A 26,806-nucleotide genomic window follows, 5' to 3' on the forward strand; every position below is an offset into this window, starting at 1 on the left:
GCATCCTTATTTAGGTTCAAGTAACGACCTCGCCGTGTTGAAGACATTGCTTAATACACGTCGGAAACTTATCGCATACATCACAAAAGTTGAAAACATGTCAACGACCGTAGGTAACCTTATGAAGCTCTGGTTGGAACTGCCAAATAAGTCGTTGGCTTGTGCTCAACCTGTTGGAGATTTGTGTGCGCCATTAGGTTACAGAGTAGAAAAGTTACGTACACTTTGATTCAGTTTCTATAATTGTACGTACTACATATAACAGCTTTCACGTGCTCTCGAGATTTAACGCATTGCACTAAGGGATGTCTATTAAATATATTTAATTTTATGCTAAATAATTATTATATAGATAAATAATTATATAAATAAAGTTTAACCATTCGAAAGTGTTGACGTATATCAGAAATAATTACGGTGGCAGAAAACAGTCCGTAAAAAAATCCATTCGTTCTACAGTATACAAATATTTACAATATATTTTATATAGTTGTCACTGGAACAGCTATATGAAAGAACATACTGAATGTAATTTTTTTTTGGAAATTCTATAGGATTTTATTGAAAAGTAAATAAATTTCCAAGGCTTTCTGCTCTGACTCTTCTGGTAACTCAAACCAAGCAGGCGAATTATTGAGAAGGATTGAGGAAGGTGGAGGAGAGGTTGAGTGAGGTGTTGAGTGAGAGGGGGTTGAGTAAGGAAGAGGAGGAGGAGGGTTTGAGGGAGATGGGGTTGTGGAAGGAGGAAATGCATCGGTATTAAATCCACTGATTTAACTATATGCAAAACAGATGTCTAAGTTTAGAAACGATTGGTTATGGATAACAAAAAGATTATGGAATTAATTTAACTGTTAAGAGTTTGCTAGGAATTAGCTTACTTCCTTCTGATCTACTTTGTTTTAGATTTTTTTTTCTCTTGCAGATTGTTATCATCCCTTTTATATCATATCTTAATGAGACACCTGTAGCGTCCTGATTTTCCTAAAATGAATTTGGTTAATAATAAAAATATGCATTTGATTTCGAAATCATTATTTATGAAGTATCGGTGAGTGCACTTGAAAGCACGTGGAAACCTCCAAGTCCTTGAAAGCACATGGACACCCTAAAGTCCTTGAAAGATTGTGGAGACACCGTGAAGTCCTTGTAAGATTGTGGACACCGTAGAGTCCTTGGAAGCCTGTGGACACCATAAAGTCCTTGGAAGATTGTGGACACCGTAAAGTCCTTGGAAGCCTGTGGACACCATAAAATCCTTGGAAGATTATGGACACCGTAAAGTCCTTGGAAGATTGTGGACACCGTGAAGTCCAAGGAAGCTTGGCGAACACCGACAAAAGTTCTAAAGAAGATGAACACCGTAAAGTCGTGAAGATGTGAACACGTAAAGTCCTGTTTAGTCTTGAAGCTTGTGACACCTCCAAGGAAGCTTGTGGACACTGCAAAGTTCTTTGAAGATTGTGAACGCCGCAAGGTTCTTGGAAGTTTGTGAACACCGCAAAGTTCTTTGAAGATTGTGGACACCATAAAGTCCTTGGAAGATTGTGGACACCGTAAAGTCCTTGGAAGATTGTGGACACTGTGAAGTCCAAGGAAGCTTGCGGACACCACAAAGTTCTTTGAAGATTTTGGACACCATAAAGTCCTTGGAAGATTGTGGACACCGTAAAGTCCTTGGAAGATTGTGGACACTGTGAAGTCCAAGGAAGCTTGCGGACACCACAAAGTTCTTTGAAGATTTTGGACACCATAAAGTCCTTGGAAGATTGTGGACACCATAAAGTCCATGAAAGCTTGTGGACACCGTAAAGTCCTTGGAAGGTTGTTGACACTGTAAAGTCCTTGGAAGATTGTTGACACCATAAAGTCCTTGGAAGATTGTAGACACCATTAAGTCCTTGGAAGACTGTAGACACTGTAAAGTCCTTGGAAGATTGTGGACACCGGAAAGTTCTTTGAAGATTGTGGACACCGCAAAGTTCTTGGAAGATTGTAGACACCGCAAAGTTCTTTGAAGATTGTGGACACCTTAAGTTCTTTGAAAATTGTGGACGCCATAAAGTCCTTGAAAGATTGTAGACACCATAAAGTCCTTGGAATATTGTGGACACCGTAAAGTCCTTGGAAGATTGTAGACACCGTAAAGTCCTTAGAAGATTGTAGACACCACAAAGTCCTTGGAAGATTGTAGACGCCATAAAGTCCTTGGAAGATTGTAGACACCGTAAAGTCCTTGGAAGATTGTGGACACCGTAAAGTCCTTGGAAGATTGTAGACACCGTAAAGTCCTTAGAAGATTGTAGACACCACAAAGTCCTTGGAAGATTGTAGACGCCATAAAGTCCTTGGAAGATTGTAGACACAATAAAGTCCTTGGAAGATTGTAGACACCGTATAAAGTCCTTGGAAGTTTGTAGACACCATAAAGTCCTTGAAAGATTGTAGACACCATAAAGTCCTTGGAAAATTGTGGACACCGCAAAGTTCTTTGAAGATTGTGGACACCATAAAGTCCTTGGAAGATTGTGGACGCCATAAAGTCCTTGGAAGATTGTGGACACCGTAAAGTCTTTGAAAGATTGTGGACACCGCAAAGTTCTTTGAAGATTGTGGACACCGTAGAGTCCTTGGAAGATTGTGTACACCGTAACGTCCTTGGAAGATTATTGACACCATAAAGTCTCTGGAAGATTGTGGACACCACAAAGTTATTTGAAGATTGTAGACACCATAACGTCCTTGGAAGATTGTGGACACCATAAAGTCTATGGAAGATTGTGGACACCGCAAAGTTCTTTGAAGATTGTGGACACCGAAGAGTCCTTGGAAGACTGTGGACACCATAAAGTCCTTAGAAGATTGTGGACACCGTAAAGTCCTTGGAAGATTGTGGACACCATAAAGTCCTTGGAAGATTGTGGACACCGGAAAGTCCTTGGAAGATTGTGGACACCGGAAAGTTCTTTGAAGATTGTGGACACCGTAACGTCCTTGGAAGATTGGGGACACCATAAAGTCCTTGGAAGATTGTAGACACCGTAAAGTCCTTGGAAGATTGTGGACACCGGAAAGTTCTTTGAAGATTGTGGACACCGTAACGTCCTTGGAAGACTGTGGACACCATAAAGTCTTTGGAAGATTGTAGACACCGTAAAGTCCTTGGAAGATTGTGGACACCGCAAAGTTCTTTGAAGATTGTGGAAACCTTAATGTCCTTGGAAGATTGTGGACACCATAAAGTCCTTGGAGGATTGTAGACACCGCAAAGTTCTTTGAAGATTGTGGACACCGTAAACTCCTAGGAAGCTTGTGGACACCGTAAAGTCCTTGGAAGCATTCGAAACATTTCCGTAAACATCAATCACTATGTTTTGCGAGACAGATACACATCACTACGAGTTTGTTATTCTGTTTGTGTGTGTGTGTGCGTATGGGTGGGGGGGGGTTAGTTTATGAAATTTTGGGGGGGCGGGAGAATGGTCCATGATGGTCTATGATGAAGCTCCAACAACCCAAAACTGAAATAAGTAGGAGAAACGAAATATACCGAAAACTGTGGTTACAAACTAGGTCTCATTTTGCTTTCAAAATAATGCATATGATTTATATTGCAACTCTTCCTAGAGATATTCAGGAAAAAACGTGAGTAATTTATGTGCGAATGTTTGGAGTTTGTTGTAGTCCGATTTCAAATCTAATATAGACTGTACTTCGACTTCGGGAGTCCTCTTGATTGGCCCACTCAGTTCCAGTGCCATATGATTTGGAAGTTTGGAAGTCTAAATACGCGAGCCTCAGTCCCACTGCCCGTTATGCCTCTCATTGCAAATCTCTGGAGTGATCGCATTCCTGGATTATATTGGTTCCTTCAGGTAATTTTCTAAACTCACCTAAATGCACCAGAAAATAACTAAGGGAGATGAGGGTATCCTCTGAACTTTACTGAAAAATGGAAGCTCTAATCATTAATTTTTCGAGTGGATATGCGAAAAGAAAATTAGATAGGTACCAATTCTCATTTCCTTTACGTTAGTACGAAATTTCTCCACGTTTGTACACTCACTCTCCTTACCTGGTTATATACAGCTGTTTGGTATCGGGTGATGTATGTCTAATTATAGCTATTTGGCTTCAGTAGATAATTAAATGACTCTACGCTTACCTGTGACACTTTATTTATTTATTAATTAATGTTGCTTTCTCAACGGTTCAGCTATTTGGTATCTGATTCTTGGTATTTTTGAGGAGTCTTAATTTAGCGGCACATTTTTGAGGATTCTTAATTTAGTGGCACATTTTTGAAGTTGATTAGTGGCACAGTTCAGAATTTACTTAAGCAGCACATTATTGAACAGTGGATTTAGTGGCGGCACAGTTTTGAATGGGCTCAATGTAGACACGGATTTTCGATCAGTTTTGAATCATCGGCACATTTTAGAAGAGTCCTAATTTAGTGGGTCATATTTTTGAAGTCTTACGCATACTGTATAAGTATACGGCACATTGTGCCTGAGGTAGGGAGAGATTATCTATGCATAGACGAGAGGAGGTTGAGGATGGGAGATAAGGGATTAGATGGGGGGGGGGGGGAGGGAGGGTGGGTGGGCACCAGGTCGACGTATCTATCGATGGGGTGGTTGGTGGAGGTTTTAGGAGGAGGAGGAGGAGGAGGAGGAGGAGGAGGAGGAGTTGTTTGGGGGTTGTGTGATTGTCTGGCCGCTTGGCTCAGCTGAGGTGAGCCATGCCCAGCACACACACTGAGGTACGAGGAAGGAGGAGGCGGAGGAAATGGAGTTGGTGAAGGCAGTGGCTGTAGTGAGGAGGGAGAAGTGCCTCTCTTGCCCCGTAGAGTGAGAAGGAGCGAGAGAGAGAGGGAGAGAGAGAGAGAGAGAGAGAGAGGAGTGGGACAGCTTTCAGGAAAAGGGAAAGAGTGGATACGATCGTCCTACTGGAAAGGTAAAACAAAAAGTGACGATATCCTCCCTGTTTTTTTTCCTGTGGGTGACGAGATTAGATAAGGTACTGAAAAAAACAGGGGAAAAAAATTCCCACCGCGAAGGAATCCAGAGTTCACATCCTGGGACGGAGAAAGCTAAAATTTGTGTTGGTCCGTTTAGAAAGTGAAGAAGAAATATCCCAGTGAAAGGAAAGAGGGGGAAAGTTTGGACGATGTCGAAAGGAAGTGGTAGTTTGGAAAGTGAAAGTTCTCCGATTGACCAAAGCCTTACTCTGCGAAAGGAAAAAAAATAATAGAAAGTGTAGTGTTTACCGAGTGAGGAAGCTCCCTAAAATACCGAGGATATTGGATAAGTGCTCATCAAGTGTTTCTTTTATAATTTGTTAAGTCGGTGAAAAAAAAAAATTTTTCTTAGCGCGCATTTTTAGAATTGCCTGCATTGTTGTGGTTCGCCTTTTACGTTTTAAATTTTTTAGAAAATTGTTGTTCTTACGCAAAATTTAATTGAGAGAGTTAACTGAAAGCAAAATCTTCGAGTTCGTCTTTCTTTTATTAACCATGAAATAATGATTTAGAGACAAATGAAAAAATAAGAAATAGATAAACCAAGAAAAAGCCAAGCAGAGTAGAGAGAGGCACGCGGGAAAATCACCCTAAAAATAAAAGGTATTGGAAATCGTGAAAGAAAAAGGCTTGAAAAGAATGTGATAAAATTCGATCTCTAGTTTAAACGGAGCTTTAAAAAAAAGAAAAAAGAAAGTTTTTGATCGCAAAGATAAAGGTAGAAGAATCTGCTCCTTTGAGCTTCCTGAAGAACTTTGTCAGTTTTTTTTTGATTTATTGAAAAAAGGCTTCCGTCCTAATTCATGCCCTGATCACAAAAAAAAAAAAAAAAAAAAAAAAAAAAAAAAAAAAAAAAAAAAATCAAAATGCCGGTGCAGAAGTTCCGCCCGAGGATTCGGGGCGACAAATATGACCCCCAGGGCGACCCCGACTTCGTCGTCGACGACTACGGCGACTATTTCTCGAATGCCGCTTCACAGCCGATCTCCCTTCGGAGCCAGAGGAACCCGCTGGAGGAGGTTAGTTGGGGATGGGAAGCAGTTACGAATCGGAGGGGGGGGGGGGAGAAGTGGGGGGTGGGATGGAGTTCGTAAGAGATGGGTAACTTAGTAGTACAGGCCTTTTTTTTTCTTTTTTTCTTTTTGTAAACATCCTGGGACAAGAAATTCGTAAGAGATACAGAATTTAGTAGTACAGACCTTTTTTTTGCCACCCCCTGCTTTTTTTGTAAACTTCCTGGGACAAGAAATTCGTAAGAGATATAGAACTTGGTAGTACAGGCCTTTTAACATTTTTTTTGTAAACTTCCTAGGACAAGAAATTCTTAAGAATAGTACAGACTTTTTTTACTTTTTTTTTTGTGTAAACTTCCTGGGACAAGAAATTCGTAAGAGATATAGAACTTAGTAGTACAGGCCTTTTTTACATTTTTTTTTAAACTTCCTGGGACAAGAAATTTGTAAGAATAGTACAGGCCTTTTTTACTTTTTTTTTTGTGTGTAAACTTCCTGGGACAAGAAATTCGTAAGCGATATAGAACTTAGTACTGGACTCTATTTTTTTTAACCTTTTCTGTAATATTTATAGGACAAGAAATCCGCAAGAGATAGGTAAACTTAACACTGAACTTTTATTTGCCTTTTTTGTAAACTTTATAGGACAGGAAATTCTTAAGATATAGATAACTTAGTTCTTTGCTTTTTTTTTTTTGCCTTTTTTGTAAATTTCCTGGGACAAGAAATTCGCAAGAGATAAGATTACTTAGTACTTCACTTTTCCTTTGTTTTTGTAAACTTTATAAGACGAGAAATTCGAAAGATATAAATACTTAACTTTTTTTTTTTATTTCCTAGGACAAGAAATTCGCAAGAGATAAGATTACTTGGTACTTGACTTTCGCCTTTGTTATTTTTTTTCTTAATCTCCCTAGGACAAGAAACGGCCCGGTTCCTTCAGCTGTATTGGCTCGTGTGTTTTGGCCGTTAAGTAACACGAAACTCCTGCTACAAAAGATCCCAAGGAATAGCTTCATTCAGAGCTTCCTTGTTTGATAGCAGGAGATGCGTTGGCTGTTACGATAGTTAAAGAGGTGTTGGAGTTTTCACCTTTTTTTTTTTTCCTTTTTTTCGCCTCTTTAATAAGTATTATGCAAAAATCTGATTTGTTCCACATTAAGGTGACTGTGTTCCCATTGTTGAAGCCTGTTTATCTTTTATCTTCTATTCTCCCCCCTCCCCCCCCATGGATAATATCTTCTCAAAATACTTTACTTTCGTAAGGCTTAACTTTCTCTTGACAACTTCTGGCGATTTTATGTTTTTGTGTGTGTGTCTTTTTGAGTTTATGGTGTATACATTGCAGGCGTCGTCCTCACTAGTAGTATGGAATGATGGAATGGAATTCAGAATTCAGTCCACAAGCCAACCACTGGGACCCTTGAGGTCATTCAGCGCTGAAGCGGAAATTGACAGCGAAAAAGTTTGAAAGGTGTAACAGGAGGAAAACCTTAAAGCAGCTGCACTATGAATCAATTGTTAGGAGAGGGTGGAAAGTAAGATGGAAGAAAGAGAATACGAACGGAGGCACAGTAAAAGGAAGTAAATTATCTAAAATAAGTTTGGATTGCTGACTCTCCAAAGTTTCGTTTTTAAAAGATAAAAGGAAAATAAGAATACGTATTTTTGTCTCAATTTTGAAAGATTTTTTTTTTGTCCCTAACTCTTTGTGTGCTTACCTATTCTTTGTCCCAAATCAGTCTCTCTCTCTCTCTCTCTCTCTCTCTCTCTCTCTCTCTCTCTCTCTCTCTCTCTCTCTCTCTCTGCAGTAGAGAAGGACTTTACAGGTTTCACTGTACAATAACTCCATGTTGAGACCTAATATGATATCTTTTGGATATTTCCTACTTATTAGTTGACAGTTATGAAACTAATTGTACACACACATATATATATATATATATATATATATATATATATATATATACTATATATATATATATGTTACAGTTTTACCACGCAACTGGTCCCGTAATCTTGTAGGCCTAAAAGGTTTAAACAACCTAGGCCTCTTCAGCATTGATTCGGAATAATGGTTCCTCAGATCATTATTGAGAATGACTGAGCGACGTGAAAACGGAACTTTCTAAGATGATGATTCACATACAAGCGCAAACTTTCATCACCACGGCTGGCGTTGACAGAGGAGGGGGAGGGGGGGGGGAGAAGGCCACACCCCCCCCAAAAAAAAAGTTCGGAAAATAAAAGAAAAAAGTTCGCGATACCGACACCACACCATCGCCGCCTTCCTCCTCCTCCTCCTCCTGCTCCTCGCGCACACCCCTTTTCGAAGATGCCCCAGCAGAAGAAGAAGGGATGTGGGTGGGGGGAGGGGGAGGGGGGCGGTTGTTAGCAGCTGCTTGAGTCAATTATGCGAATTCAGGACGTCGCCGTCCGTGGGACGCCCGCGCCATCTCACGACGATGAGCCAAAGTATCTCCCAAGTTGAAGAAAAAATCTTTTAAGTGAAATGCATTTGCTTTCTCTGGGAGAGGGGGGGTGGGGTACGGTAGAGGAAGAGAGAGAGGGGGTGGGTTTTGGAGCTTTGGGGTGGGGGGGGAGGGGTGGTTAGAGAGGGGAAAGTGGGGACCATCCTTACTTTGAACTACTAACTTCCCTTTTCAACCTGTTGCCTGGGTGATATTAAACCCCGCCTACAAGCGTTATTTCCCACGGGATGGGGCGGGGCCTAAGGCCTACAATGCACCTCATACGGTGCACTGTAGGCATTACTTGTGATTCTTTGCAGATACGTCTCTTCGGCCGCTAACTGCAACCCCTTTCTATTACCTCTTTCTAATGAACACCATAATATTCTTTAGATGATTAAATTTCAAGTCAGTAGCCCCTAGGGTGGGCTTGTTCCATATGAATAGGGTTCATTATCTGAATAATAATAATAATAATAATAATAATAATAATAATAATAATAATAATAAATAAATAAATAAATAAATAACAGGTATTTCAGATCCATGTTTCTCGGGACGCTTATGGCATTCTTTAGTGACGCAATAGTCTTCCGTATTGAAAAGCATTGAGGTGACAACTGAAGTTTCCGAACACTTCACAGAGCATTTATATCTATGCGTCTCTCCCTCTCTCTCTCTCTCTCTCTCTCTCTCTCTCTCTCTCTCTCTCTCTCTGTCCAGAATTAGAGAGTCATTTACTTCAGGAATTCCATCCCTACCAACAGGGTGTTCCTTCCTCTGTTGCGACGCCAGTTTGAATAGCCACAAATCCATTAGTCCTTCCTCTGTTGACTATCTTTGCATTCTGCATTTGAGTAATTCCCTTTCTCTCAATTATAAAGATGTATAAATGTGTATGTATATCTCTTTATATAGGCCTCCTGGTATCTAGTTTTGCAAGTGCCTTTGCAATTAGAATGATAAAATATTGCTTGCCTCTTGTAAATGTCTGCATCGAAACCGAACATAGATCAAGCCAGGTGGTCGGTCAATCCAGGTGTTCTTGTAGAGAGAGAGAGAGAGAGAGAGAGAGAGAGAGAGAGAGAGAGAGAGAGAGAGAGAGAGAGGGAGTTGAATTCCTGATACATGAGAGCGCTTGTGAGTGAAAAGATAAACAGCTCCCACCCCCACCCCCCGTTTCTGTTAATTGCCAAGCAGTTACGTAAAATACAGGCAGCTAAGCAATTCCATGTTGCAAATTCCCGAGATGTAAACTCGTATTGAACCAGACAACCTAGGTTAGGTTAGGTTAAGTTGGGTTGGGTTAAAGTTAGGTCATATCCTGAACGTACTCTGACTGACCTTTGGGTGTGGGAAACATTATGAGATTGTTTTCAAGAAGTTCCTATGGTTAGATTTTAAGATATGGCGTCACGCCTTTTCCAGGGAAGGTCCGGTCCTCGGTTACATTTCGGGAATATGCGTCCTGGGTGCTGGATATCAGAATGATAACTACGGCAATTCTTAGATTATGTCCAGTTTATTTACTTAAGGTTCTTTGCAACGATCTTACGGCCCTTAGCTGAAGCCTCTCTCATTCCTTTTACTGTACCTCCGTTTATATTCTTCTTCCTTTCATCTTACTCTCCTCAGCCGGCTCCTAACAGATGCTTCATAGTTCAGCTGCTTTTAGGTTTTTTTTTCTGTTGCAACTTTCAAACCTTTCAAGAATCAAATTCCGTTTCAGCGCTGAATGACCTCATAGTTGCCAGCACTTGCCCTTAACCCTAAAATGTATATTCCTTTCTATTCAGTCCTGAATAAATGATAACGTTCCAGGTAGGCAGCTGACATCCTGCAAGGAAAACTTAATTTCAATAAGCCTTTGGCCTGAATCTTATATTGAGATTCCAGTTCCAGTGCGTAAAATATTCCATTTCCAACAATGAAGCCATACGAAGGCAATGAAGGCGTTTCTGAAAAAAAAAAAAAAATGAAAAGTAGCGAAATTCTCCTCAGTTTACCTTTTAGTAAGACGCGTGATTTTCATTTCGTTACTTGCGGTCGTAGGGTTTATTACGGGCGTTTTCGTTTTCTCCATCGAAATTTTCTATTTTTTTCCCTTGAGGAGGGGGTAGGAGGGTGGGTGGGTGGGAGGCGGGGGGGGGGGGGGGGGAACGGAAGGGCTTGAACCAGTCGGCAATATCAAACATTCCGATTTTTCCAGTTTAGTTTTTCTTATTTTTGATTGATATAAGTATGTTTGTACACACACACATTCATAATGTTTGTATGTGTATATATATATATATATAGTACATACATACATACATAACTATATATATATATATATATATATATATATATATTATATATTATTATATATAATATATATATATATATATATATATATATATATATATATATATATATATATATATATATGTTTGTATGTATTGCACATACATATATTCATTCATTCATTTGCCTGTGTGCATATATAACATTATACGAGTGCATGTATTTAAGAGAGAGAGAGAGGAGAGAGAGAGAGAGAGAGATGAGAGAGAGAGAGAGCTGGCCATTTGATACGTCTCATGTCTAATTTAGAAAAAAAAAAAAACATAAATACAAGAGGCCACAAACGATTATAAATACAAAAAGATCAGGAATCATTACTCGATTATCGTTCGATGCCGCACACCACCATTCAGGTTAAGAAGGGGAAAATCACGTGAAAAGTCAGCTGTCCCAGAGAAAGGTGTATTTTGTGTCATTAGCGAGGGCTAACTAAAGCCAGGGAAGGCATCTAGGGAATTTCGAAAATATTTGGGGGTAGGGGGCCGGCTGGGGGACGGGGGGATTTGGGGGGTTGGGTGAGAGATGCAGAGTGGAAATAGTGAGGAAAAGCGAGAAGAATCGCTACTCGTAGGTAATGTTTTTTGCAGTTGGAGAGAGAGAGGAGAGAGAGAGAGAGAGAGAGAGAGAGAGAGAGAGAGTGTCATGTACTTCCGTCCTGTGTGTGCGTGTTTTTTTTTTTTTCTTTTTTTTTATCAGTTAGGATTATCGATCTGGTCGTGGTGATAAGTTATCGATCTTAAGTTGGCCATGAATTACGAGTGTGCACGCTGGCGGCTGTGGTGGGGAGAGAGAGAGAGAGAGAGAGAGAGAGAGAGAGAGAGAGAGAGAGAGAGGTATTTTTCCTGTGCATGTGAATTTGTAAACAGAATAAGTCCTTTTCTTCTTAGGAAAAGCTTCAGTTTACCGCTCAGACATACTTTTGTATTCTATAAAATAATATATATATATATTCTTATAAATTTCATCTGCAATCTCCTTCAGTAAGAAGAAGAAGAAGAAGAAAAAAAAACAACTCTCATAGCCTTATAATCCTAATGGGTTAAATAGTTCCCTCTCCTGTCTCATTTTACTTAAGTAGAAGTGAGTTTGGGGGTAGGTCTAGGGGGTGAGGGGGGAGAGGGTGCCGCCTGGACTGGCCCCCCGGGGGCGGGGCAGATGTGTCCTCCTCTGCTTTTTGAAACTGAGCAGCAGTGGATGGGAGAGCCAATCAATGGGGTCAGAATCCAGCCAGCTGGCCCGGGACGGTCAGTGTTTGGTAGCTGTCATCCCAAGAATTCTGCAGAAAGGTTGCCAGTTCGTCGTTTTTCACTCGGGATTTTCGGGGCCAGGTTGATGAAACCAATCTGTATCCCTTAGGGTGAGGTGGGGGGCTAGTATGCCGTCAGTGCAACCTCACTGGGTGCACTGTAGGCGTTACTTAAGATTCTTTGCAGCCTCCTTTCAGCACCTAACTTCCACTGCTTTCAATCCTTTTCCTGTACCTGCGTTCATATTATCGTTCTTCCATCTTACTTTCCACCATCTCTTACGAGGTTTTCTTCCTGTTCCTTTCAGAACTTTCTACTATCAATACCAGAAGACTGGAATCTCATTCCTAGGATGAATTCAGTCATTTCTTGCTTGGTTTTTCTGCTCGTCTGAAATGCCTGAAATCAGTGATTGATGACAATTTAGTAGTCTGTCTTGAGTGCAAATTCAAACTGTCTTTCGGTTTTCTGAGGAAATATTTGTTCTCGAGTATGCTGAAGAAGAATGCAATTATTACTCTTGTTGGTAGCGGGTATCTTCTTATTCGGGTGGGTACTAGGAAGTTTATTCTTGAGGGATAAAAAAAAATTAGAAGCAGGTAGGCCTAAAATGATCTGCATAATTCAGAAACGTCTTGACACAATAATTTCAATAAAGATGTACTCGGCTAAACAGTTGTTCTCTCCTTAGATGTACTTTTCATTTATTATATTTTCTAGAATGCAATAAATCAATAAATGTACTTTCCATTTCTTATATTTTCTAGAGCACAAAATTTCAATGTACTTTCCATTTATTATATTTTCTAGAATTTAATAATTCAATCTACTTTCAATGTCTTTTATTTTCTAGAATAAAATAAATCAGTGTACTTTCCATTCATTATAATTTCTAGAATATAATAAATCAATGTACTTTCGATTTCTTATAATTTTTACAGTCCAGTGAATCACCTTTATTTATTTTTTTTTTTTTTTTTGGTAGCCTGAGAACACCGTTGAAAAATGTCCTAGGCATTCGATGCTATTTTCACTTGTTTTTTTTTTATCACTGTGAACGACTTTCTAAGCACGCGGTCCTCCTCTGCAAATCTTGCAACTATTTCTTTCTTTGACCTTCGTTGTTTGTCCAGAGGAATGCCTTTTGTGTGTGTGTGTGTGTGTGTGTATATGTGTGTTGGGGGGGGGGCGGGGGTGAGGGGGGAAGGGGCGAAGGAAACCAAGCTTTAGAGCTTAGATACTTCTGGTATGGATATTTTTTCAAATAATTTTTTGAGTCACTGCAGGCAATTAGTAATTATTAATTATTATTATTATTATTATGATTATTATTATTATTATTATTATTATTATTATTATTATTATTTTGCTCCTATGAATCTTTAGCCATGTCCATCTTAAAGAGAGAGAGAGAGAGAGAGAGAGAGAGAGAGAGAGAGATTTAGTGGTTTCTCTGCCTTCGAATAAAACACTCATACCTTGCTTTCATTAACGACCATGGCCCCCGACCCCACAACGACGAGATCCCCGCGATCAATCCTACGCGAAGGTAACGATTGCGTCCATTTCATAGAAAAATCATTGGTGCCCTTAGTGACCTAAGGAGTGAATCAGGTACACGGTGGGTTATGGTAGATTCTAGAGACAAGGGTCACCATCTCTTCGGGTGAATATTTAAATGTTTGAAGAGAGAGGGAATGAAGTTGTAAGCATGAATGTTGTCCTGATTAACTTAGTTGAATGTTTGAATGTTGAAGAGGAGAAAAATCTGATTTATGAGCTTTAAACTATACACTCACGGTTAAGCCTTCGGTAGCTTTCGCAAGCTCTCCCAAAAGAAGCCAGTCTCTCTGTAGCTCCCCCACGATTGAGAAAGTGGAGAGAGGCCTGAATTTAATTTCCTCTTGGCTAACGGAGTGCATTGCAACTGTTAGGTGGGAAATGCTGCACACATTGTGTCACGGAAATTGCACCTTATGTCCCTGTAGTACTTTGAATACTTTGATACCTTTGGGACAAAAAGCCAAGTCAGCTTTGTGTCGAAAAAGTATGTCGCTATGATGGTCAGTGTCATCAACCCCGGTGGACAAAATGTATGAAATACATCTTGTCCTTGGATACACTGTGTCGTTGGTTGAAGCCCAATATTGAATGAAAATGTCACCGTGGATATTTTACACCGTAACTCAGTTCTGTTTGTATTATCATAAAATACTGTAAAAGGAAATTCTTTTCCATTCAGCGCGTGACTCAAGTCTGCGGGGAAAGTCCTCCATAGTCCCTTCGTCTGCAATTATTGTATTTCTCATTTTATTAGTCCAGTATTTTGAAAATTTCCACCACCACTTCTGTCTAAATGTGAAGATGAATAATTCCCGAAGTAGGAATCCCATTTACGTCTGGAGCTTCTAAACACGGTTGGAGGCAGATATTTTAACAGGCTGGAAGAGCTTTTGAGTAAGAGATGTAGCCATGCAAAGGTACTTTTGTATCTTCTATTTTCCTCAAGTAGATGCTTCATCTTGCATTTCTGCTGACGGTGGAAGAATGCAAGATACAAGTTCTTTGAGGTTCAGTTTGTCTTTTCGAATTAGACAGTACTTTTTTTTTTTTTTTTTTTTTTTTTTTTTTTTTTTTTAGTCTGTATCTCATAAGGGGATAGTGCCGTCAGTTCACCTCGTGCGGCGTACTGTAGGCATTGCTTAAGGCTCTTTGCAGCTAGCCTTCAGCCCCTAGTGGTAACCCTTTCATCCCAGTTACTGTATCCTCATAATCTCTCTTCCATCTTTTTTCCACCTCCCCTAACAATTCATTCACAGTGCAACTGCTTTGAGGTTTTTCTCCTGTTACAACTTTCAAACCTTTTTAACAGTCAATTCCAGCGCTGATGGGCCTCATAGGTTCCAGCGCTTGGCTTTTGGTCTCGATTCTATATTCTCTTGAAGTCTGTATAGCTGAAGTAGATGTATGGGTTATCATTGAAACGAAGATTCCGTAAAAAAAAAAAAAAAAAAAAAAAAAAAAAAAAAAAAAAGACACCTCAGTGGCGTGATCGGTATGGTCTTGGCCTGCCACCTCGGTGGCCGCGAGTTCGATTCTCGGGCATTCCACTGAGGGGTTAGAGATGTGTACTTCGGGTGATAGAAGTTCAACACTCTCGACGTGGTTCGGAAGTCACGTATGAAGCCGTTGGTCCCGTCGCTGAATAACCACTGGTGGTTCCATGCGGCGTAAAACCACTATACAAACAAACAAACTATCCCGTTAAAGAGAAATATAACAGATTCAGTATCAGATGAACTTGCCATCTATGGTTTACTCATAAATTTGCAGGTGTAGCTTCTTAGATGAGACTGGTGCGTTTTGTGAATGGCTGGGAGATTTTATTCACCATTGCTAAGCTCTGTGCTCTGTGTGCTTTTCCCCTTATTTTCATGGTTGTGTTGATTGTGATATTCTTTTAAATTTTATTTCTTAAAATGAATTTTTGTTTCATAAATCGATCTTCAGTCTCCGTGTCACACTTTAATTGCTGGTTTTTAATGTTTGTCCTTCATTATACTTACTGTTAAGGATATGTAGATAGAACTCTTCCGCTAATTGTGGTATAGAGGAGAAATATCGTACATACAATTATTCTTAATATATATATATATATATAATATATATATATATACAAATATATATATATATATATATATATATATATATATATATATATATATATATATATATCAAATATAGATATATATATATATATAAATAATAATATATATATATAATATATATATATAGATATATATATATATATATATATATATATATATATATATAATATCGATCAGATGAAAGAGGGGCTATGATTAATAATATGTTTAAAATGACCAATGTTGATGTGCTATGTAATGTTAAAGTGAAGTCACATATCACTTCTCGCTTGGAGACAAGCGGAGCTGTAGGGGCAGTTTACTTGAGAAAGGAATTTGAATACGCAAGCAGTTTAACCAGTCGTGAGGCATGTACATTCGTTTGTACGGGTGTTACAGGCCTAATAATCCAAGGCACTTGCGAAAGTCACATTCTTTTAGGTGAACGCTAAGAGGTGAAGTGGTACACGCCGTTGTGTCGGGAGAGAAAGCCCATCATTTATTAAAGGTAGGACATATTTTGTAAAGACTTAGAAAACCGTTACCTTTGAAAAGAGAGAGAAGTGTCAAATACTCTCTTTACGTGAATACTTTGAAAAGAGTGATGTGTGTAGTCTATCTTTTATTCATTATTATCTTTATTACAGATGGGTCCTATTCCATGGCTAATTTAGAGACGGGAATCTCTAACCTGACTAAAACGATGAACTTATTGACATTTTGGGTGGGCTGGGAGTGAATTCTTAGTCAGGAGGGTAGAATGTTAACTTACTGGTTTCGGTTTATGGGCAGTTTTAGGTTTCTCCTGCCATTATGACTTGTTAATCATTTTGTCCTATTTTATAATCAACTGCTTTGGGTAATAAATAGTATATTTTTTGTACTTACGAGATCTTAATAGCCTAATGACATGATTGCAGACAGAGGCACCATTGACAGCAGGTAAGAGTTTCCAGTTTGTGTAGTTTAGTGAACGGTGGGGGGGGGAGTAACACTATACATATACATATACATATATATATATAATATATATATATATATATATATATATATATATATATATATAGTGTTATTGTTGATTGAGTTACCCTTCATGGAAATGTAGTTTTTGTAACAGCGTTACATAGTATACTTAAAGTAAGAAAAAAAAAAGAGGGTGGTGGGCTGGTGGGGGTGGGGGTGAGGGTGAGAATTGGCGATTAGCACAGAAACAGGGTAACGCAGAGGTGAAATATAGTTTTGTGAAAGATGGACCGGTGTATGTTATGATGGTCTGGTCTCGTGGAGAGAATGGGGAAATATGAAACATGGAACACTGGGGAAGGAATCCCTTTTGTGCGTATAGAAGAGAGGTGAGTGGCGCATTAGGTTGTTCACACCATGTGGTTCAACTAAGACTAAAACCTTAGTCGTATAAAAAGACATTATCGATAAGTTGTAGCACTTCAGAGAGTAATGTTAAATGGTTTAATGGATTTCAGTCTTGTTTGGTGAAACATCTCTATTTTGTATGGAATGAGGAACATCTCAGTCCGGTCTTTTTCCGTTGAGAACCTTTCTTCTGCCAAGGACGGCCTCTTTGCTAAGGCCTGCTCTCTCATAAGCGCCCCCCACCTTTAGCATAATAAACCAACCAACTAACTACTCATCCAGTAGAAGGATTTGCCAAATAATGATCAAGATGGGTTCTTTGCAGACTCCATTTCAAGCCCCGTGCGAAGTGTATGTTTCCATGCAGAGATTTAAGATAACTTCTTTGACTCGGTTCATAGGAAATGCACGGCTTTCTAACATCTGGGTACCAGAGCGCTACAACATTCCAATAAAAAACGGAATTCTCGTACATTTGGCAAGTGACTCCAGTAATAATTTAAGATATACTGAAGAGCAGTAGAGCCATTTGGTATGTGTGCGTGTCGACTGTTGCTGTTAGTCTTTTAAAGTGTTGATGGACCCTTAAAATCAATAACATTCCCACGATCACGATGTACTTAGCATAGACTGTGTTACCCGTGTAGATAAGTCAAATTAAAAAGGAATTAAGGATTGCGTAGCGATATTGATATCCAGGTAGATAAGCATAATTAAAAATGAATTGAGCATTCCGTAGCGATACTGATACCCATGTAGATAAGTCAAATTAAAAAAAAGGGAAAAAAAGAACCTAAAGCAGTTGCGTAGCGATACTTTTTGATCCCCATGCAGCAGGTCATAACCAAAAAAAGGAAATTAAAAAAGTAAAGCATTGCGTAGCGATACTGATACCCATGCAGACAGGTCAAATTAAAAAGGAATAAAGTATGGCGTAGCGATACTAATACCCATGCAGACAGGTCAAATAAAAAAGGAATAAAGCATTGCGTAGCGATACTGATACCCATGCAGACAGGTCAAATTAAAAAGGAATTAAGCATTGCATAGCGATACTGATACCCATGCAGACAGGTCAAATAAAAAAGGAATAAAGCATTGTGTAGCGATACTGATACCCATGCAGACAGGTCAAATTAAAAAGGAATTAAGCATTGCATAGCGATACTGATACCCATGCAGACAGGTCAAATAAAAAAGGAATAAAGCATTGCGTAGCGATACTGATACCCATGCAGACAGGTCAAATAAAAAAGGAATAAAGCATTGCGTAGCGATACTGATACCCATGCAGACAGGTCAAATAAAAAAGGAATAAAGCATTGCGTAGCGATACTGATACCCATGCAGACAGGTCAAATAAAAAAGGAATAAAGCATTGCGTAGCGATACTGATACCCATGCAGACAGGTCAAATTAAAAAGGAATTAAGCATTGCGTAGCGATACTGACACCCATGTAGACAAGTCAAATTAAAAAGGAATTAAGCACGTAGCGATATTGATACCCAGGTAGATAAGAATAATTAACAATGAATTAAGCATTCCGTAGCGATACTGACACCCATGTAGACAAGTCAAATTAAAAAGGAAATAAGAATTGCGTAGCGATATAGATAAACTATGAGATCACGACTGTACATGATATTCATTTTACCTTTATGGATCTCATCGTCTCAGAAGCCTTTCGGTTTAAGTAATGTCAAATGAAATGTATGTGTATTCCATGCCTTCGTAGACTCGATTCCCAAATGGGCTTCGGCTTGCGACTGGTGAAGATGGAATTAAATGAGACTTTTAACTTGATATTCTTAACTATCTTGGCCGGAACTGTACAGAAGTATAACGCGCAAGAACTATTGTCACGCACGCTTAGATCGGAGACTACGGACATTCATTTCCTTCCTTCACTCTGGGCCCTGTCCAAGCATTGCATTTCGTGAGAGAGAGAGAGAGAGAGAGAGAGAGAGAGAGAGAGAGAGAGAGAGAGAGAGAATGACCTTTTTTACGGGAGATTCTGTTTTGTCTAAGGCACAAGTCAGCTGTAAGAGTGAAGTAGGTATAACTCAGTCGTTCCCTGTTTGCAATAAAACTGAATAAGAGATTGAGGGTTCTAAGATCTCCAGCTGCTGGGCACTTCATCTACTTAAAATTAACGTTTTGGGAAAAATTGCTATTTATATTTTCTCCAGGTTGAGGATTATTCTTTCAGGTTTACGTATGAATGGAGGATCGGCAATTTAGAGTGTGTGACGTGACAAATTACTTATGCAAACACCCTTGCCTCCATATTTCAGTCAGTTGACTCTGTTTTGCTTCCGTCTCAAAAGCAATGGCGCCTTTTATCGGGGAAACAGAAAATCGAGCTTAAAAGGCTTGATTTATCTAGTAATACGATTTTGCTCTCGAAACTGAAAGTAGAAACTCAGTGGGACTCTTAAACTATGATTAACATTTGTTTTTATTTTCTTTCTTAAACTGTAGGACTTACGGATAGCAAGATGACAAGTCTACAGGGAAAAAGGAAAAATACTGTAGGAAAATATATTTTAAATTATTATGTACTTTATTTGTTATTTTGAAAGAGAGAAAATTTGAAGTGTTTGTCTAAATCACCCTTGGTACGGATGTCGAATGCTCGAAAAGATTGGTGGTACAGGTACCTGTTCAAAAAGACAGGTGTGAGGTGTGTTACAGGTACCTGAATGTTAAAAAAGACAGGTGTGAGGTGTGTTACAGGTATATGAATGTTAAAAAAACAGGTGAGAGGTTTATTACAGATACCTGTTAAAAAAAAACAGGTCCGAGGTGTATTACAGATACCTGTTCAAAAAGACAGATGTGAGGCTTATTACAGGTACATGAATGTTAAAAAAATCAGGTGTGAGGTGTATTACAGATACCTGTTCAAAAAGACAGATGTGAGGTGAGACACAGGTACCTGAATGTTAAAAAAGACAGGTGTGAGGTGTATTACAGGTATATGAATGTTAAAAAAAACAGGTGTGAGGAGTATTACAGATACCTGTTAAAAAAAACAGTGTGAGGTGTATTACAGATACCTGTTCAAAAGGACAGATTTGAGGGTTGTTACAGGCACATGAATGTTGAAAAAAAAAAAACAGGTGTGAGGTGTATTACAGATACCTGTTCAAAAAGACAGGTGTGAGGTGTATTACAAGTGCCTGTTCAAAAAAAAAAAAAAAAAAACCCAAAAAAAAAAAAAAAACAGGTATGAGGTGAGTTTCAGGAACCCGATTATGCCAATCACCAAATACCTGAGTTCAAGAAGAGAAGCAAAAGTAATAACAAAATCTTATGTGGCCTTCATTAACGTGTTTATGGCTTCCATTACTTCATCGCGTGTCCTTTCGCTGTAAGATGCGAATTTGAAGTAACGAGAACTTGCTCTAAGGTAACGAACGAGCAGAAGTGCCTGCTCGCGCTGTGCTGTTGAGGTTCGTTAGCGCTCGTTAATCACGCTGCCAAGATAGGGAGAGGGACTCATAGCCTCGGTTTTAAAATATAGCCGGGTTTATTACCCCAATGTTAAACTTTGAAGAAAACGCCTCTTTTGGCTGCTGTATCCACGCATAATTAACGTCTCTCTCTCTCTCTCTCTCTCTCTCTCTCTCTCTCTCTCTCTCTCTCTCTCTCTCTCTCTCACGTGGACCTCAAAACAAGTGCGAACTTTGCCAAGAAATATTGTTTACGCTCCAAGCAATATTTTTCATGGGGATTGCTTTGCTGTTTATTTTTTTTTAAGGTCATACTTTTCTTCTCCAGAGAAGAAAAGTAAATAAAAAAAAATATACCGGTACTTTGCAGACCCCAGGTAGTTTTTAATAATATGTTTGAGACAGAAAAAAACTGATTTAGTGTTTGGCTACCAAATGCCGATTTTTTTTTTCTGGAGTCGGTCAACTAAGGTGACTCAAATTGAAATATGGCTACGCAGCTTTTTTTTTTTTCCTGATTTTCGAGAATCAATATCGGGGGGCCTTAGATAATGTTATAATGGTAACAGTTATTTGGTTTCACACACAGAAACACACGCGCGCGCATGTATGTATTTGTTGTTATTATTATTATTATTATTATTATTATTATTATTATTATTATTATTATTATTATTCTGAGCATGATCCTCATTCATATGGAACAAGCCCACCACAGGGACCACTGACTTTAAAATTCAAGCTTCCAAAGAATATAGAGAAAAATACAGAAAGAGGAGATCAGCTATTTGCTGAACAAATAAGTTAACAGGCAAATAAATAAATAAATAAATAAATAAATAAATTATTAAGATACAAGGAGAACAGTATTTATTAACTGGCGAAGAAAACCGGCTAGGTCATTCAATTTTGATCTTGATAGTTTTTCCTTCCATAAATGTTTATTTTCGCTCTCCTGATCGTCGAAGTCAAGTAGATTTTTTATTTGACCTCGTAGTAGAGGGGTAGGGCCGTCCGTGCACCTCATGCGGCGCACTGTAGGCATTACTTGAGGTTCTTTGCAGCGTCCCTTCGGCCCCTAGCTGCAACCCCTTTCATTCCCTTTTACTGTGCCTCCGTTTATGTTAATTTCCTTCCATCTTACTTTCCACCCTCGACTGACAGTTAGTTGCTCTTGTTACACCTTCCATGTCATCACTGAATGACCTAGGTGCCAGCTCTTGGCCTTTGACCTCGATTTTATGTCTCATGTCACCACAGTCTTGTAGATTTGCGTATTAAGAATTTTTACAAACCTCTAACATTTATTTTATCAGTTTAGATAGCTTATGCAATCAAAGAACACTAATTTAGCCTTCAAATTTAATTGTACACAATATATGCAACATATATATATATATATATGATTATAATCACTTTAGCACGTGATTCATTTATCACATATATCGTCGGTTGAAAAAACAAAGACCGGGCTGTAGGTCCCGACCGGTCTACTGTATTTCCAGGCCATTGACGAAGGATTGATTCATAGTGTTACAAGCCATATATATATATATATATGATATATATATATATATATATATATATATATATATATATATATATATATACTACAGGGACAGCTTATATTGACGAACGTACACACAACTGTTTGAGACTGGAGATCGATCCACGGGCGGGTGGGTGTCTAAGGTAGGAGGATTAGCTTTCAGAACTTCTTTACCTAAAATCACAAGATACTTCTCAAGGGCCGGACACTACTGATAACATGTATCTATAATATATATATATATATATATAATATCATATATATATATATCTTACAAATGTGTAATGTTAGTGAATCACATATCATGTCTTGCTTGGAGACAGGCTGAGCTGTAAGGGCAGCTTACTTGAGTGAAGGAATTTGGGTACGTAAGCGTTTAACCGAGAGATCGCTTGTCTTGGCGTCAAGCATGTTACATTCGTTTGTACGGATATGTTACAGGTTCTAATAGACCAGGGCATTTCTTTGCGAGTGTCACATTCCTTTTGGTGAGAAACAAAATAGGTCAGTTGGTACATGTCAGTGTCGAGAGAGAAAAAACCCCCTCGTAAGAGTATGACACATATTTTGTAAGACTTAGAAAACCGTTACCTTTGAAAAAAGAGAGAAGTGTGAAATACTTTCTTTACTTAAATTACTTTGAAAAGAGTGATGTTTAAAGCGTATCTTTTATCCATTGTTATCTTTATTACAGATGGGTCCTATTTCATGGTACTAGAGACGGGAATCTCTAACCTGACTAATATAATGAACTTATTGACATTTTGGGTCTGTGAGTGAATTCTTAGTCAGAAGGGTAGAATGTTAACTTACTAGTTTTCTTTATGGGCAGATTTTGGTTTTTATTTTTGTCACTATGACTTGTTAATCATTTTGTTCTATTCTATATTCAACTGCTTTGGGTAATAAATAGTATATTTTTATACTTACGAGATCTTAATAGCCTAACGACATGGTTCCAGACAGAGGGCACCATTGACAACAGGTAAGGGTTTCCAATTTGTGTAGTTTTAATAAAATGGGAGGGGTAAGATATAATAATATATTCTATATATTATACTAATTCTGACTGGCCAACTATATAATTTTTTTGCTCTAAATATCTGCTCTTCGTTAACTGCTACGTCATCGTGGCCCCATGCCTGTGAGACTTTTGCTAGTTGAATACCCCAGTCTTGGGAATCTAAGACATCTGTTATATATATATAATATATATATATATATATATATATATATATATATATATATATATATATATATATATATATATCTATATATTTATATATATATCATATATATATATTATATATATACTCGCATGCAAATTGTCAGGCAATAAAAATCGTTGCATTAAAAGTTTTCGCATAGAAGTCCAAGCCACGTCACCGCGAAGGCAATTTGCCCATATCCGAGTGCCCCCCCCCCCCCCCCCCCAAAAAAAAAAAAAAAAAAAAAAAAAAAAAAAAAAAAAAAAAAAAAAAAACCCCCCCCCAGACAGGTAGGAACGGGTCCCGTTATCACAGACACACGACTACTCTTGCAATGTGTAGTAAAAATACATTAACTTTTTTTCTTCTTCTTCGTTTGTCAATGGAGGTACGACAGACAGAAGTCACATACTTCTTTGCCTCTCTCTCTCTCTCTCTCTCTCTCTCTCTCTGTTGGGTTGTAATTCATTCGCCTTTGCCGTCGATAAGAAACGGAAATACCTTTGCAAAAAACCGACGGTGGTAACAATGGCACAAACCTTGATAACACTGCCCGTGCCAAAACGAACGAAACGGATGTCATGGGGGGCGGGAGTTGGAGGGGAAATCCGGTAAGTTATATTTTTAATCCCCGCCATATAACAGTCCCCGTCGTTTTGTGGTGTGGTTAAGTTGGCAGCTGCTCATATTGGACTGTCAAACAAACAAAGTGGATTCTAAGTGATTCGCTTTTATAAATAGATGGGAGGAGAGATTATGATTCCTCTCAGGGTTGCTTCGAAATGTCTCTCTCTCTCTCTCTTTCGGCAGTTCGTCATTCATCTAGGGAGATTGCATGCAGACAGCATCATGAAGTGGAAAGCTTATAAGGTAAAGAAGGATGCTCTACTGGGCAGTAGAAAAGTTCTGCCAGGATATAGAAAAGTTCTACTAGGAAATAGAAAAGTTCTGCCAGGCAATAGAAAAGTTCTACTAGGAAATAGAAAAGTTCTGCCATGCAATAGAGCAGTTCTGCTAGGCAACAGAGAAGTTCTGTTAGGCAATAGAGAAGTTCTATTAGGCAATAGAAAAGTTCTACTAGGCAATAGAAAAGTTCGACGGAGCAATAGAAAAGTTCTGCCAGGTTATAGAAAAGTTCTACTAGGTAATAGAAAAGTTCGACGAAGCAATAGAAAGTTCTGCCAGGTTATAGAAAAGTTCTTCTAGGTAATAGAAAAGTTCTACTAGGCAATAGAGAAGTTCTATTAGGCAATAGAAAAGTTCTGCTAGGAAATAGAGCAGTTCTACTAGGCAATAGAAATGTACTATTTAATAGAAAAGTTCTACTGGGCCATAGAAGAGTTCTACGTGACAATAGAAAAGTTCTAATTGGACAAAGAGTATAATCAAGGACCGTATCACATTCCGAGTCACATCACATTCCAAGGCATTCCAAGTCGCCACCCATTCCAAGACATTCCAAGTCGCTCTGCTGTTAGTCACGCTTGAAAATGTTGGGAGAAAGCATAATATTTGTCTGATCATCCATGGGAGGTATTGCCGTCAGTGCACCTCACGCTGTATACTGTAGGCACCACTGAGTTCTTCCTTATACTGTACCTCTGTCCTTGGTCATTCTTCTTGGTGCCAGTGCTTAGCCTTTGGCCTAAATATTTTTTTATCTTATTACATTTCTCGGTTAATCGGGTGATCGAGCTTTTACGCTCGTATACATTAAGATTTATATTCTTGGATGCTTATGTTAAAGTTTCATTGTATTCCCGAATGGCTGGACGCTGGTATGTTGTGGAACGTCTTATCAGTGTGTGTAAACGGAGGTATGATTTGGTACAATATGTCGTGTATAATTGGCATTAAGGTAATTATAAAGCAAGTTCATCCTGATTTCTCGCCTAAAAGATGCTATTAGTTTTGATATGTTCTGGAACGTCTAATATATCAGTCATGTGTATGTAAAAGGAGGTATGATTTGGCACAATGCGTCGTATATAATTGGCTTTAAGGCAATTATAAAGCAAGCTCATCCTGATTTAACCACACTGCATCGTGCTATTAGTTTTCTGTATTATATACCATCCCCTTTAGACCATTCGCATTAACCTGTTAGTTCAATTGCAAGCATAGAGAGCTTATGAAGAAGCATATTTTACGATTGAGTGGCTCCTGTCAGCCATCTGTGTTTAGCGTTGATTTCCCGAAACCGCTAGAGTTTATTTTGCCAATAGTAACTATCAGGATTTCAGACGAGGAAGTAAACGACTTACGACTTGCAAATGTTTGCGGCAAATTGTTAATAGTGCCATGAAAAAAAAATCACTTCTCGTATGGAGGCCGAAGGGGCTGGCTGTCAATGTTCATTTTGAGTTTACAATGCATAGATCATATTTACTGACCGTGGAATCGTGGGTGGAAATAATTATTGCCACTAATAACTGTCTCTGTCTCTCTCTCCTTCCTGAGTACTTCTAAACATTACGGCTTCTCACTACTAGTGGTCATCGAGACATGGTTATAAATGAGGTTGGTATTTGCCTGAAAAAAAAAGAAGAGAAAACTAATACCTTTCACGTCAGAAGTCCTCTCTCTCTCTCTCTCTCTCTCTCTCTCTCTCTCTCTCTCTCTCTCTCTCTCTCTCTGTCTCTCTCTCTCTCTCGTGTCTGGTTTCAATGTGCATTTCTAATTGCAAGGAACTATAATTGTTTTTAAAAAGTTTCGTGAACTCAAGGCTTGTGAAATGTTTGAAATCATATCGAGCTTCGTTCGAAATACATTAAATTATTTACCCAAAAAGGAACGTTAGAGGGTTGATATATTAATGTATTATATATAAAAAAAGATTTTTTTTAATATCCTATGACGTCTGAAACCTGTCCATAACATATGTTTGCTTCCTGTCTTGTGCCAATTTTTTTTTTAAGTAAGTCGAGAGTGATTAAATGAATGTTTATGACATGGCTGAGTTTACGAGGGTCATGAACCCCCTTCACTATAACCGGCTATGATGGCGAAAATAATCGTAAAATGGTTTTGATCTTGGCCTCCACCACTTGTGTGTGTGTGTCTGTGATTGTGATTGTGTATGTGTGAATATTTCCATATTCACCTTTTGCAGTTGAAGACAACCCTTATAATATATTTGAGGGTCTTATTCAGCAAGTGTATTTCCCCGAATACAAATTGCATTCGTGAAAAAATCTTATAAAAACAAGTGTATGTGATTGTGTTTGTGTGTTTCCACAATCACATTTTGCAATGGAGGATCTTAGCCAGAAGGTGTGATTGTATATGATAGTCATTGTGTATATGTGAGTATTTTCAGTCATACTTTGCAATTGAGAGTCCCTTTAAAAGATCTGAGGATCTTAGCCCAGCAAGTGTGAGTGTTTGTGATTGTGATTGTAAATGTGTTAGTATTTCCACAATCATATTTTGCAACTGAGAATACTTATAAAACACTTGAGGTATCTTAGCCAGCAA

General features: G+C 38.6%; 3 protein-coding genes across 10 annotated transcripts in view; 1 reads left to right on the forward strand and 2 right to left on the reverse strand.

The window, feature by feature from the left end:
* LOC135216414 (muscle calcium channel subunit alpha-1-like) overlaps positions 1–26,806 on the forward strand; it is an 821,008-nt gene that overhangs the window by 255,606 nt on the left and 538,596 nt on the right. For 2 of the 8 annotated variants that reach the window (XM_064251739.1, XM_064251745.1), the window contains exon 1: positions 4,732–6,042. The exons of 5 other annotated variants lie outside the window; for them this stretch is intronic. The gene's annotated coding sequence lies outside the window, so the exon portion shown is untranslated. Of the gene's footprint in view, positions 1–4,731; positions 6,043–23,998; positions 24,200–26,806 lie in introns of those variants that run through there. One more of the 8 variants, XM_064251742.1, reaches the window with a different exon arrangement.
* Positions 1,035–2,201, reverse strand: LOC135216270 (zinc finger protein 786-like). The gene has a single exon (XM_064251433.1). The coding sequence runs from the start codon at positions 2,199–2,201 to the stop codon at positions 1,035–1,037; it is 1,167 nt and encodes a 388-aa protein (XP_064107503.1).
* Positions 2,293–3,850, reverse strand: LOC135216271 (zinc finger protein 786-like). The gene is made up of 2 exons (XM_064251434.1): positions 3,791–3,850; positions 2,293–3,273 (listed from the first exon to the last, which is right to left on the reverse strand). Exons 1-2 carry the CDS (start codon positions 3,848–3,850, stop codon positions 2,293–2,295), a joined length of 1,041 nt encoding a protein of 346 aa, XP_064107504.1.

This window comes from Macrobrachium nipponense, chromosome 6, assembly GCF_015104395.2.
Source record: "Macrobrachium nipponense isolate FS-2020 chromosome 6, ASM1510439v2, whole genome shotgun sequence".
NCBI lineage: Eukaryota > Metazoa > Arthropoda > Malacostraca > Decapoda > Palaemonidae > Macrobrachium > Macrobrachium nipponense.

What these genes read in the sequence shown, in the direction of transcription:
- LOC135216270 (XM_064251433.1), bottom strand. Translation starts at nt 2,201, where the DNA reads ATGGCGTCTACAATCTTCCAAGGACTTTGTGGTGTCTACAATCTTCTA.
- LOC135216271 (XM_064251434.1), bottom strand. Translation starts at nt 3,850, where the DNA reads ATGCGATCACTCCAGAGATTTGCAATGAGAGGCATAACGGGCAGTGGG. An exon ending in GCAGTGGGACTGAGGCTCGC is followed by an intron (nt 3,274 to 3,790) that starts GTATTTAGACTT and finishes CAATCTTCAAAG; the next exon opens with AACTTTGCGGTGTCTACAAT.